The 12,599-nt window shown below is 34.7% G+C and overlaps 3 protein-coding genes across 3 annotated transcripts; 1 reads left to right on the top strand and 2 right to left on the bottom strand.

The window, feature by feature from the left end:
- Positions 1-346: 346 nt before the first annotated feature.
- LOC125221466 (gamma-cadinene synthase-like) lies at positions 347-2,686 on the bottom strand. The gene is made up of 7 exons (XM_089063254.1): positions 2,533-2,686; positions 2,187-2,448; positions 1,713-2,076; positions 1,415-1,633; positions 1,190-1,328; positions 864-1,109; positions 347-780 (listed from the first exon to the last, which is right to left on the bottom strand). Exons 1-7 carry the CDS (start codon positions 2,656-2,658, stop codon positions 484-486), a joined length of 1,653 nt encoding a protein of 550 aa, XP_088919380.1. The 5' UTR covers positions 2,659-2,686; the 3' UTR covers positions 347-483.
- Positions 2,687-4,026: 1,340 nt separating this feature from the next.
- On the top strand, positions 4,027-7,873 carry LOC148933059 (uncharacterized). Its single transcript, XM_089062385.1, has 7 exons — positions 4,027-4,135; positions 4,917-5,061; positions 5,457-5,805; positions 5,880-6,009; positions 6,081-6,386; positions 6,464-6,571; positions 7,291-7,873. The coding sequence occupies exons 3-7, from the start codon at positions 5,459-5,461 to the stop codon at positions 7,651-7,653; spliced, it is 1,254 nt and encodes a 417-aa protein (XP_088918511.1). The 5' UTR covers positions 4,027-4,135; positions 4,917-5,061; positions 5,457-5,458; the 3' UTR covers positions 7,654-7,873.
- A 441-nt stretch (positions 7,874-8,314) lies between these two features.
- Positions 8,315-11,398, bottom strand: LOC148933058 (cis-muuroladiene synthase-like). Its single transcript, XM_089063261.1, has 7 exons — positions 11,263-11,398; positions 10,658-10,922; positions 10,094-10,457; positions 9,794-10,012; positions 9,516-9,654; positions 8,761-9,006; positions 8,315-8,687 (listed from the first exon to the last, which is right to left on the bottom strand). The coding sequence occupies exons 1-7, from the start codon at positions 11,386-11,388 to the stop codon at positions 8,391-8,393; spliced, it is 1,656 nt and encodes a 551-aa protein (XP_088919387.1). The 5' UTR covers positions 11,389-11,398; the 3' UTR covers positions 8,315-8,390.
- Positions 11,399-12,599: the final 1,201 nt, after the last annotated feature.

The following is a 12,599-nucleotide window of genomic DNA, read 5'->3' as shown; positions in this document are numbered from 1 at the left end:
ATTTATAGGATAGCATTATACGAGGATGGAAATATAGTCACAACATGTATATGCTCCATCCGTCACATATTAGCATGACAAAAGAATTGGTATTAAAAAAAATACACTAGATTTTGTTTTGCCATTTTTAATTTTTATTTTTCTCTCGTGACGGTGCCATTGTTTTTTTTTTAAAAAAAAACATGTTGTGATTATCTTTTGCATTTCTAAAATATCAAGTAATTTGTACATAGATTTTTCATAGATCCGAGCATATAATATCATATATTGAACCATTTAACATGAATGTATGTTACAAAATTGCCTATATTAAATGAGAGAAAATGATATATAAGATTGTAACCACATATCAAAATGAGATTTTTTCATTCACATACACGAGTTAACTTGAATATTTTGAACGTACACAATATACACATTTAGAACTTTTAAGAACAAATTTATTCACTCAAATATAAAAGCTACATGGTAAACATTTAGTAATCAAATGAGTATTGGATTAATAAAGAGAGCAATAGAAGTTGCCTTGCCCATTTGAGGATTTGTATGTGCGTCTCCATTATTGTGATTGTAACTAGCATCGCACAGTCGAGCATAGTTGAGAAATTGAAGGGCGATTTCTCGAGGCACGAATGCTGTCTCGACCCATTCCTTGTTCACATCCATCCATGCTTCCTCAACTCGTTGCGCAAACTCTGATAGCGTCTCTTGCTTCGTTACACTATGTTGTTTCATGTAGCAATCGATCGCAGTCAACATTTGCCCTCCTTTGCTCTCGCGCTTCAAATTGATTTTATGCAACAAGGTTAATTAAATGTAAATAGCAACTAAATATGAAGTAGAACTAATCTTAAGTAACTTACATGATGAGAGCCTATGTCGTCCCAATATCTACCGACCAAACCCGTTGATATCGCGATTTTGGGCTCACTCTTCATCCAATCAATTGTTTCTTGATTTAGAGATTCGAAACCAGGAATAATAGCAGCAAACAAGATAAAAATGCAGCTGGTTATCTCTGAGTTTTTAACATAGTCTTCAAAAGGAGGCAGTTTTCTCTCCATAACCCACTTTAGCTCTTGATTGTAAGCCCTTCCAAGTTGTTGCACCTGAATGAAATCCACTCATCATATTACAAATATTATATTTTTTTTGAAATAATATAATACTATATCTATATAGTACTAACGGTTTCTATGAAATAAGGAATTGCAAAGGCTTTCCCAAGTTTGGGTGCGTCGCGTTCATAATCTTCGAATGTACTCATGATAAAACGATAAACAGTTCTCATGTATTCCGGGAGTCGATCAACTTCATCCATATTCCACCTACAATCCAATTTAATTAAGATCAAATCATACATATTGTACATAAAAAGATAGAGAATATATTATGTACCTATTTGATGACTTACTTGTCTAAGATTTCAGTAAAAAGTTGAGCTTCATTGAGTGTAGCATAATTATCATATGTATCATCCATCATTCCAATAATTTGTATGCATTTGGTTAGTCCCATTCGAACATGAGAGTACTGAGGTTCATAATGGTATCCAACACCCCAAAAATAGGCCTCCACCAATCGATCTCTTATATATGGTAATTTCGATTTCAGATCAAATTCATTCCACCACCTTTTTTCAAGAACAAATAAAGAATATATTAATTAATAAATATGCACGCCCTTAATCTTGAAATAATAGTAATATTTACCTAGAGAGTTGGGAGAGTTCTTTCTTGTATAACATCTGCAAAAAGTTGAAGTTAAGTTTAGCTAGTTTGAGAAGAAGTTCATTTCTTGAGGGATCTTTTTCATATATAGAGATGAAAATTCGTGCGTAGACGATGGGAACATCTCTATGAAGCGGGCGCTCCAAAGCCCGCTTCACTCTATCTTTAAGGTGAGAATCCAACTCCACTTTGCGACTACTCAAGTAATGCCTTGTGAAATCGGCAGCCTCTTGTAGTATCTTCTCGTCGTTAAATCGAACATGAGCTGCTTCGTACAGGCTTAACATTCCCTCAACGTCGCCTTCTTCGAACATACCATCCTTGTCAACAAACTTGTTGAAAACATCTGTTAAATTCATAAATAAAGTTAAATTCGTTCATCATATATATAATTAATGAGATTAATTGTATGTATATATATATATATATATATATATATATATATATAGATTATACCACAAGAAATGTGGTGACGGTGTTGCCTCAGCAAGCGAAATCCAAGTGCTGTAGTGAATAAATCGGAATGGTGAAGAAGGTCGTCATCATGTTTGATTTGTTTGAGTTTGAGTTCAATTTCGGTCTCGAAAAGATAGGCCAATCCCAACCGCTCAATCGTGTCGATTAATATCAATTGGTTGAGAGGAGTTGCTTTTGCCATTAGCATGTTTCTTGCTTCTTCCTTTAATTCTTCAATTGCTTCTTTGTACTTTTCTCGTTCCTGAATGTTAATTATTGAACACAAATTGATTTACTATAGCTATATATATGGAAATTAATTAACAAAGATTTAGTATATGTATACCTGGTCATCAAAAGAAGAGTAATTAGAGAAAGTATCACCCCAAATGCTTGGCACATGATTGGTCATAGGTGGCCTTGCATCCCTCACACAGCTTGAAGTCTCAGCTATAATGCTATATGTTGTCATTCTGTTCTGACAAATTAATCTCTCTGTGTGAAATGGTAGACTTGCTCAACCAAAAGGATCTATATATATAACTATATTAATGTTATTGCATTATTAATTGGTAGGTCCACATGGTATACAATACTGCAGTGAAACTGTCACATGCTTGTTTACTAATACTATACTGAAAATTTGATATGATACTAGTAAAATTCATATCTTTACCTAATCAAAAATTTTGATACACTGAAGTTCGGTATATATCAAATTTTTGACATGACCAATTTTCAATATCGATATGTTATTGGTGTCTCATATAGTATATGTTGTGTTTTAAAATACGACTCCATCGTCCTGCTGCAAGTGATTAACTTTTTTCCAGTATAGAGGAGAGATAAATGTGTTGCTTTTTAGAAAAAAATGAAATTTATTATTAATGGTGGAACAATCTAAAATAAAAAATTGACTACTTGTGAAAGAGGAGAGTATTTAGTTTTCAAGCGATGGGACGGAGAGATAAGAGAGCATATAGTTTTTCACAACTAATAAGGTCCACCTATGTTGTGTTTTAAAATAATCCTAGTACTATAAACTAACAAGGTCCACTAACCAAAAGATATGAGAATTACGTTTCTTGAAAACGACTTAATTTATTGGTGCCCACCACATAAATATGAATATTATGATAGCCAGAAATATTACTTCGAATTGCGTGGTCCAATAATAATTTACGAGTAAAATTTTTGTGACCTTTCCTTAAATTGTCCCATATATCATTATAAGCAAAATATTGCCGACACATAATAAAACACATGTCAAATTAGAATATTACCCAAACCCATTTTTCTCAAGTATTTATGAAATGTTTATTTAATGAATTTAGTGATGGGCAGGTGATACCTCAAAAGAAATGGCATATGAATATGAAGTTAAAACGGTTGTCTAATTTGAGAAATGGAGATTTCCTGAAAATAGGAACATTAAAACAGTTATGTCTAATTTGAGATGATGATGATGATGATGATGATGATGATGATGATGATGATGATGATGATGATGATGATGATGATGATGATGATGATGATGATGATGATGATGATGATGATGATGATATTATTATTATTATTATTATTATTATTATTATTATTAATAATAATACACTAAAAAAAAAACGCTAATTACCAAGGGATTTACCAACCACACAATTTCCATCGGAATTTACCAATGGATTACCAAGGGATTTACCGTTGGTTATTTTCCCGACGTTATTTCCAACGTTTTCGTCACGGACTATGTCAGTTTATTTTACCAACGGAATTGTCCGTGGGTAAAGCTATTATTTTTTAAAAATAATTATTTTATAAATCATTTACCGAGGGCCAATATCCGTTGGAAACTTAAAGTTGCGATTATGAATTAATTTCCGAGGGCCAACATCCGTGGGAAAATTTATCCGGAGAGGGAGTTGTCATTTTTCCCCCACACTGATTCTGTAGCGGTGATTTCTCTCTTCTTTTGTGTGGTTTGTTTTAGGAATTTTCCACATTTTGTAGCCACAATATGCTAATTAAATCTTGTTTTACAGTTTAGTGTAGAAACTAGGGCATTTAATTTGATGTATCGGTTACATATTGAGGAAAGGGAATGTGGCAATTTAGCTCAACCTTCTTATGTCTTATGCCTTCACTGTTTATACTGAGCTCACTGTAATCATGGCTGATCTTAGCACTATTAACTTTATAGTGTAATTCTGAAGGCTTTCTCTTAGTTCGATTGGGGTTTAAAATCTGCCAAAAAGTGCAAATTTAATCCAAACTACATGATACATGAGAACCAAGTTATGAACTATCAAGTATACATTGCATTAGAAGCTTGTGTTGTTCACAAACATTTCTCAGTTGGCAGTAGAATGCATGTTCGGCAGAATGCCCTTGTTTGCATTGCTTTTGCTCGTAGATTAAAGATTAAGATGAATGTTGGATGCAAACTGATTGGCATTGCTGTAGTTTTGTTTTCCCTGTCTTGTATGATTAGGACTGGTGTCTATTGATCATTTGGTCACATGTTTTTCTTTTTTGAATAAATGTATTTGAGGATTATTCATGACTTATAATTGGACTTTGTTGGATTCATTTGTGGAGATGGAAATTTGGAGTATCAATCACACACACACCAACATTTGTACGTTTGTGTAAAATTTAGGTGCATTGAATCTAGTTGAATCTGAGCAATTTGTTACAGCATTGAATCTAGTTGAATCTCTGAGTAATTTGTTACAGGTTCACCTATGTAACTCTGTTCCTAATGGTGGAACAGTAGACATTGATGATGGTGATGGATACCCTTCCGATGAAAATTTTATAATTTCGGATGATGAATACATCGAAAATGATAATGAAGATGATGATGTTGACACATGATATGGTACACAACAATCATTGCCTCTCAGTTTCTTTTGTTGTTCCAATACTAAGTGAATTTATTAAATGTAGTCTGATTTTATAGCCTTTAACATATCTGATGACTCCTCTGGTTTTATATGTTTTTCTGATTTCAGCAAATATGCTTTTTTGGTTTCTGGAATCAGCAAGTCATGGTTTATAACTCCCATAAATTTTTCTTTGAAAACATAGTAGTAATATTATGTAAGATGTGGTTCAGATGGATAGTAGAACTCATAATACTATGCACATGTTATGTTAGAAAATTAAAGGATGCATATTAGAAATTCAGTTACTTATTATAAGCTGGTCCTTTCAACAAGACATGATATGGTGCAATATACTTGAATCGTACTAACTTTTCATTACATATTTTAGATATGAATCAACGAGTGCGACGTGCTATAGATCACGATGGTGGACAAACTTCTGTCAGTTCATCTCGCACTGGATCGCGTCAAATGCAGGCACAACAGGAGATATCTTCTAATGATAGGGGCGATGGCAGGGGTGATGATAGGAGCCATGACAAGAGCGATGGCAGGGGTGATGATAGGAGCCATGACAAGAGCGATGGCAGGGGTGATGACAGGAGCCATGACAGAAGCGATGGCAGGGGTGATGACAGGAGCGATGTTTGGGGCGATGATATGGATGAGGGAGTCAATGAAGAACCTTCTGTTATGGTTAATGGCAGGATTCAACTTCAGAGGAACCCCTATACAGGGTAAAAATTCTCCATTTCTATCTTTCTTTTCATAGTTGATTCTGTATTTTCATTCATTTTTCGGACTTTTATAGGAAGATCATCGTATTCAGCAAGATAGCAAGGGTGATCACTAGTTCATTCCATCTCGTTCCTAACATTACTGGTTTTACCTGGGCATTAACACCTGACACAGTCAAGGCACTATACTTTGGAGAATTTGAAGTAAGTTATTGTTATTATGTAGAAGATTATTTTGATTTGCATTAACAGTCTAACGTTTCACATTTCTATAGAAAACATTCTATTGTCCTTCTGATTGGGAGAGTGAGGTAAAGAATGTATGGTCTACGAAAGCCCGTGAAAGATATTCTGGATATATTAATGACTTGAAGACCATGTACTTCAGTGGTCGACCTAAGCCAATTTACGTACCTAATGAGTTGTGGAGTGGATTGATTGCTTATTGGAAGATTCCTGCTGTTATTAAGAAATCAGATGCTGCAAGGAAAGCCCGAATGTCCGAACCTGATGGACCTGGGACTGGAATAAGTAAGCAGCGTGGAGGGTCTGTGTCTGTTGAAGAGAAAGCTTTGAAGATGGTAAGTGTTATATACATATAAATATATACATATATACCTTAAATTAACTCATGTTTTATTTAATTCTTCTTTAATAGGCAGCCGAGAGAGGTGTCTCAGTGAGGGATTGTATGTATGAATCGTTCCACTCACTACACACTTACGAGGACGGGAGTTACACATATAAAAGGGCTGCTGATATTGATGTAAGTTCTACAGCCAGAACTTGCTATATTCTGTTGTAACTGAGATATGTGGTAGATTCAATTTACTATCAATAGGTTTTTCTTTTTGCTGCCATCTGATTTATCTTTTCCTATATTTAGCAATTTTCTTGACAAAAGTTTAGCCTTTTCTTTCATTGAATTGCTGAAATTGAGCTTCATGACATTCTGCTATTTGCCTCTTTTGTTTTGCGATTTTCTTATCTGCAAACATAAAAGGAAAGGATAATATAAAGTTGCAATTAGTAATGGGATTAGTGGTGGACTAATGCAAAAATCTGGTGGTATCAGCTGTCCAATAACAGAGATGAATGCAACAATTTAATTTACAAAATCCACAATTAAGCCTAATTTTTTACTCACAATCATAATAATTAGACAGAGAGGGGCTTCTTCATGAGCAAGGAGATATGAACATGCAAAGATATCAAAAACTAAATTTGCATGTCAAGATTTGAAATCAAATGAAAAGTTGAGTGTAGAATTGGCAGATTGTAAACAGATGAATTATTTTGGTGAGGTTAAGTGAATACTCCTCTTATGGTTGACGTTGTGTTAGTTTAAACATCTGATTATTAGCGAAGGGCCGATGTTCAAGTCATGAGATTTACACGTATAGTTTTGTTCTTAAACTTATATCAAGTGTAAGTTTGATATTCCTCGAATGCTAATTTTACATGTATAAATTTGTTATTATTTAGGCGAAAGTGAAAGCTATTGCTGCAACAAAGGGTGACAATCCAAATTTGAGCAAGATTTCCATAGATGATGTTCTTGGAGGCAAGCTAGACAAGAAAAAGAGGATGATAGGGGCAGGGAACTTTGCAAAACGCCTCATATGTAACAACTCGACACTAAACCCCTCAGTTGGCTTGGATCCTTCCATTCTAGACCAGATACGAGATCAAATGCAACAAGAAGTGATGGCCAAAATGCAGCAAGAATTTCTTAAGCAAGGGCTGGAGCTGAAAGAGATGATGAAGCAGTTCATGTTTAAGGAACCCCAACAATCAAGTCACACTCCTGCTGCAGATGATGATGATGATGATGATGCTACTAGTTAGAATTGATGTCTCACAAACTAACTAAAGGAACTCCAACAATCAAGTCAAACTCCTGTTGTTGTTGATGATGATGATGCTGCTGCTACTACTTAGAATTGGTGTCTCACAAACTACCTTCTAAACTTTATACTCTATGCTTCTTTTTGATTCGTACAATATTGGTTATGTTTTGACGAATAATTCTGAGGTTTATCTATCCTAATTCTCATTTTGGTGGTCATTATTTATTGGTTATTGATTTAATTATATAGCTAGAAAAACGATATTGTACAGGCATGATGAAATGTCAAATGGTGCTGAAAAAATTTCTGCAGATTACCAACGGTCACTTGCCGTTGGTAATTCTCTAAACCATAATCAGCAATTACCAACGGACAACTGCCGTTGGAAATTCCCTAAACCCTGAGCTAGATTTACCGAGGGATTTGCCGTTGGAAATTTTACCAAGGGATAATATCCCTTGGTAAAAAAAATTAGCGTCGTCGCTTTTACTTATGGCTACTATCCCTTGGTAATCCCTTGGTAATGCTGTTTTCCAACGGATAAATTGATTTTACCCACGGATATTTCCGTTGGTAATTAGCGTGTTTTTTGTAGTGATAATAATAAAAAATTTAGGACATCTCCGAACAAACTTATTAACTCAAATGAGTATGATACATTACCCATAGATTTAGGACGAGTATGATACATTACACAATAGATTTAGGACGTCTCCTAATAACAAACTTATTAACTCAAATGAGTATCGGATCGATAAAGAGAGCAACAACGGTCGACTTGCCCTTTTGAGGATCCGTGTACGCGTCTCCATTATTGCTGCTGTAAGTCGCATCGATCATTCTAGCGTAGTTGAGAAACTCAACTGCGATTTCTGTAGACACGAACGCTGTCTCGACCCATTCCTTGTTTAGATCCATCCATTCTTCGTCGTACAGTTGTGCAAACTTTGATAGCGCCTCTTGCTTTGTTACCCCTTGTTGTTTCATGTAGCAATCCACCGCAGTCAACATCTGGCCTCCTTTACTCTCGCGCTTCGAAATCAAATGCACCATGCAAGATTAATCAAACGTTATAACAAATTAATACTATGAAGTTATAACTAACCTCATGAGAGCCAATATCGTCCAAATATCTGCCGGCAAGACCACTTGATATCGCGATTTTGGGCTCACGCTTCAACCAATCGATTGTCTCTTGACTCACAGATTTCAAACCAGGAATAGTGAAAGCAAACATGATATAAATGGCGCTGGTTATCTCGGAGTTTTTGACATAGTCTTTGAATGGAGGCATTTGTCTTCCCATAACCCACTTTAGCTCTTCACTGTAAGCTCTTCCAAGTTGTTGCACCTGATACAATCATCATAATGCAAATATATTCATGCAATTTTAGCCGATGACTTAAAATTTGCACGAAACTAGCAATACAATGCGTTTTCTTGTTTTGAACTAAGTATTCGAAAAGCTAGGGTTTCTGTGAATTTTCATCTGGTTCGGTCATTCATTCTTGCAGGGAGTTAATTGACATAATAGATTGTTCAAGAAATAATTAACAAACTAGATTTTTGATGGGGATCAGTCACACAGACACACACACATATACTCTCTCACAGTCCCATGTTACTCGCACTTTTCATTTTAGGCCGTAAATTTTGGATTGATTTTTTAATGTAATTAAATTAGAATTTTAAGTGCAATGAGATATCACGTAATAAAGGACCTCTTAACTTAATCTAACATATTAATTAAATGCATTAATTCTAACCTAAACTATAAATAGTGTAAGGAGTTTGTGACGAGCCGAAAAGCAACAGTGCAAGTAACATGGGACGGAGGGAGTATATAGTACTAGTACTAACCGTTTCTTTGAAATAAGGAGTTGCAAAGGCTTGACCAAGTTTGAGTGCGTCGCGTTCATAATCTTCGCATGTACTCAACATGAAATGGTAAACAGTTTTCATGTATTCAGGGAGACGATCAACTTCATCCATATTCCACCTGCAACCCAATTCAACGAATACAGATTTATTTTTAACGTTAATTAACAATGCATATTCTTGTTTTTACAAGGTATACAGATTCACTCTAAAAAAACATGGAATGGTTGGATCTTAAAATCATGAGTATCATGACTTACCTCTCTAAGATTTGAGTTAGAAGTTGAGCTTCATTGATTGTAGCATAATTATCATATGTATCATCCATAACTCCAACGACTAGTACGGATTTCGCCAGTCCAATTCGAACATAAGAATACTCAGGTTCATAATGAAATCCCACACCCCAAACATACGCCTCCACCACTCGATCTCTTGCATATGGTAATTTCGATTTCAGATCTAATTCTTTCCACCACCTTTATTTTTCAAAAAACAAAGAAATATCTTAATTGATAAATAGGCACGTCTCATATTAATCATTACATATGTACTCATACCTGGAGAGCTGGGAGAGTTCTTTCCTGTATAATTTCTGCAAAAAATTGAAATTGAATTTTGCTAGTTTGAGAAGAAGTTCATTTCTTGAGGGATCCGTTTCATAGATAGGGATGAAAATTCGTGCGTAGAAGATGGAACTATCTCTATGAAGCGGGCGCTCCAAAGCCCGCTTCACTCTATCTTTAAGGTGAGACTCTAATTCCGCTACGCGACTACTCAAGTAACGCCTTGTAAAATCTGCAGCCTCTTGTAGTATCTTCTCGTCGCGAAAACGAACATGAGCTGCTTCATACAAGCTTAACATTCCCTCAACGTCGCCTTCTTCAAACATGCCGTCCGTGTTAACAAACTTGTTGAAAACATCTGCTTATGTAATTAATAAAGTTAAATTCAGACGAAGATAATTGTGGCGTTTCTTTTAGGCATGGGACTTCAGAAAGTTTTAGTGAGTTAATTGAAACGAGTAAAGTTGGAGAAAAAATAAAGTCAGAAAGATCAAACGTGTTGAGTTTTAACATAAAGAGTGGAACAATAATCCAATGAGACAGAAAGAGTATATATACCACAAGAAATGTGGTGGCGGTGTTGCCTGAGCAAGCGAAATCCAAGTGTTGTAGTGAATAAATCGGATTGGTGAAGAAGGTTGTTGTTGTTGTGTTTGATTTGTTGGAGTTTGTGTTCGATTTCGGTCTCGAAAAGATAGGCCAATCCCAAACGCTCAATCGTGTCGATTAATATCAATTGGTTGAGAGGAGTTGTTTTTTCCATTAGCATGTCTCTTGCTTCTTTCTTCAATTCTTCAATTGCTTCTTTGTACTTTTCTTGTTCCTGCATGTTGGTAAAAATAGATCAATTTCCTCCATCATGTTTATACTATATATAAGTACTACTCCCTCCGTCCCCGATTAAGAGTCACACTTTTCCATTTCGATTTGTCCACAATCAAGAGTCACACTTCATTTTTACCATAAATAGTAAATAGGTCCCACATTCCATTAACTCAATTCACTTACATTTTATTATAAAATCAATATTAAAAAATGGGTCCCACATTCCACTAACTTTTTAAACAACTTTTATTTACATTTCTTAAAACCCGTGATCGGTCAAAGTGTGACTCCTAATCGGAGACGGGGGGAGTAGTATAATATATTGAAATTACATATACCTGGTCTTCTAAAGAAGAGTAATTAGAGAAAGTATCTCCCCAAATGCTTGGCACATGAGTAGTTACAGGTGGCCTTAATTCCCTCACACAGCTTGAAGTCTCAGCCATAATGCTATATGTTGCCATTAATTATGATATCAATTATGATGCTATGAAATTGAGGAAAATTGTTCACCAATTTATACTCATATGATTCTGCAATTCCGAATAGTAGGTCAACAAAAAAATTATTAACCTATTTGGCTGTGATTAAATTTCCTTTGTTTTGTGAATACTAAAATACCTAAACATTGTTTTAGACTTTTGCTAGTATGTGACACGTGGGATTCAAATTGATTCTAATTACTAAAAGTATCTCAAACTTTGTCTTTATACATGGTTACAAACTCACAAACGTGTATATGCTCCATCCAGTCACATCATTAGTGTGTGTAACAGTATAAGTTCAATTTATTATTGTGTGTAAGAGTGTAAGAGTCAAATAAAACGTGATTACACAAGGATGATACTATGGTCACAATATGCAAATCAGAAAATGCTCCATCCATGACAAAAAAAAAAAAATTGTTTGCGCCATTGTTTTTTTCTTTTGACATACACTAATTGTCTTTTGCATGTCTAAAATATCAGGTTATTTGTAAAGAGATCTTTCAAAGATCCAATCATAATATATTGTTTCTTTATGTATTTTTTTCTTTACTTTTGCAAATATATTGAGGATTCCAATCTTCCAAAATGCTAACCAAGTTCACACGCTACAAAAAAATTTACAAATAAAGACACTTCAATCAAGAACGCTATTTTGCGTTGCTAAATATATCACCTACGCTTTAAAAAGCGTCTTAATCCGTGGCGTGCCAAATTAGAATAAGGACGCAATGAGAGAGCGTCGGTGATTTAATCTTGAGACGCTTTTTAAAAGCATCCCTAAGAATGTTGAGACATATTTTAAAAAGCGTCCCTATAATCTAACTTAGACACTATTGGAATGCGTCTCGAAGTGCAATTCAGAGACACAACGTAAAGCGTCTCAAAATGCAACTTCGAGACATAATTAAAAAATGTCTCTAAGTGCAACTTAGAGACACAATGAAAAAGCGTCTCTAAATGCAACTTAGAGACGCTACTAAAAATGTCTCAGATTTTCAAACATTGCGTATCATATTAAAGAAAATGTAAATTCCAACAACTCTACTTTTATTTTAAAAAATGAATATTAAATAATTCGAGAAAACCGGCAATAACAGAAAATTTGGATTTATTAAGATATAAACCAACTAAACATAGTAAATATTTGCGAATCTACAACTAAGTCTAGCCACGATCAACCTCTTTAA

Source organism: Salvia hispanica, chromosome 1 (genome assembly GCF_029641045.1).
Source record: "Salvia hispanica isolate PSC_SH4W2 chromosome 1, Shi_PSC_v1, whole genome shotgun sequence".
Lineage (NCBI taxonomy): Eukaryota > Viridiplantae > Streptophyta > Magnoliopsida > Lamiales > Lamiaceae > Salvia > Salvia hispanica.
The sequence above is the reverse complement of the archived record's forward strand: the minus strand, read 5'-3'. Positions and strand labels throughout refer to the sequence as shown.

What these genes read in the sequence shown, in the direction of transcription:
- LOC125221466 (XM_089063254.1), bottom strand. Translation starts at nt 2,658, where the DNA reads ATGACAACATATAGCATTATAGCTGAGACTTCAAGCTGTGTGAGGGAT. An exon ending in TTTACTGAAATCTTAGACAA is followed by an intron (nt 1,329 to 1,414) that starts GTAAGTCATCAA and finishes ATTGGATTGTAG; the next exon opens with GTGGAATATGGATGAAGTTG. An exon ending in ACGACATAGGCTCTCATCAT is followed by an intron (nt 781 to 863) that starts GTAAGTTACTTA and finishes ATCAATTTGAAG; the next exon opens with CGCGAGAGCAAAGGAGGGCA.
- LOC148933059 (XM_089062385.1), top strand. Translation starts at nt 5,459, where the DNA reads ATGAATCAACGAGTGCGACGTGCTATAGATCACGATGGTGGACAAACT. An exon ending in CAGAGGAACCCCTATACAGG is followed by an intron (nt 5,806 to 5,879) that starts GTAAAAATTCTC and finishes GGACTTTTATAG; the next exon opens with GAAGATCATCGTATTCAGCA. An exon ending in TATACTTTGGAGAATTTGAA is followed by an intron (nt 6,010 to 6,080) that starts GTAAGTTATTGT and finishes ACATTTCTATAG; the next exon opens with AAAACATTCTATTGTCCTTC.
- LOC148933058 (XM_089063261.1), bottom strand. Translation starts at nt 11,388, where the DNA reads ATGGCAACATATAGCATTATGGCTGAGACTTCAAGCTGTGTGAGGGAA. An exon ending in CCGCCACCACATTTCTTGTG is followed by an intron (nt 10,458 to 10,657) that starts GTATATATACTC and finishes TTACATAAGCAG; the next exon opens with ATGTTTTCAACAAGTTTGTT. An exon ending in CTAACTCAAATCTTAGAGAG is followed by an intron (nt 9,655 to 9,793) that starts GTAAGTCATGAT and finishes ATTGGGTTGCAG; the next exon opens with GTGGAATATGGATGAAGTTG.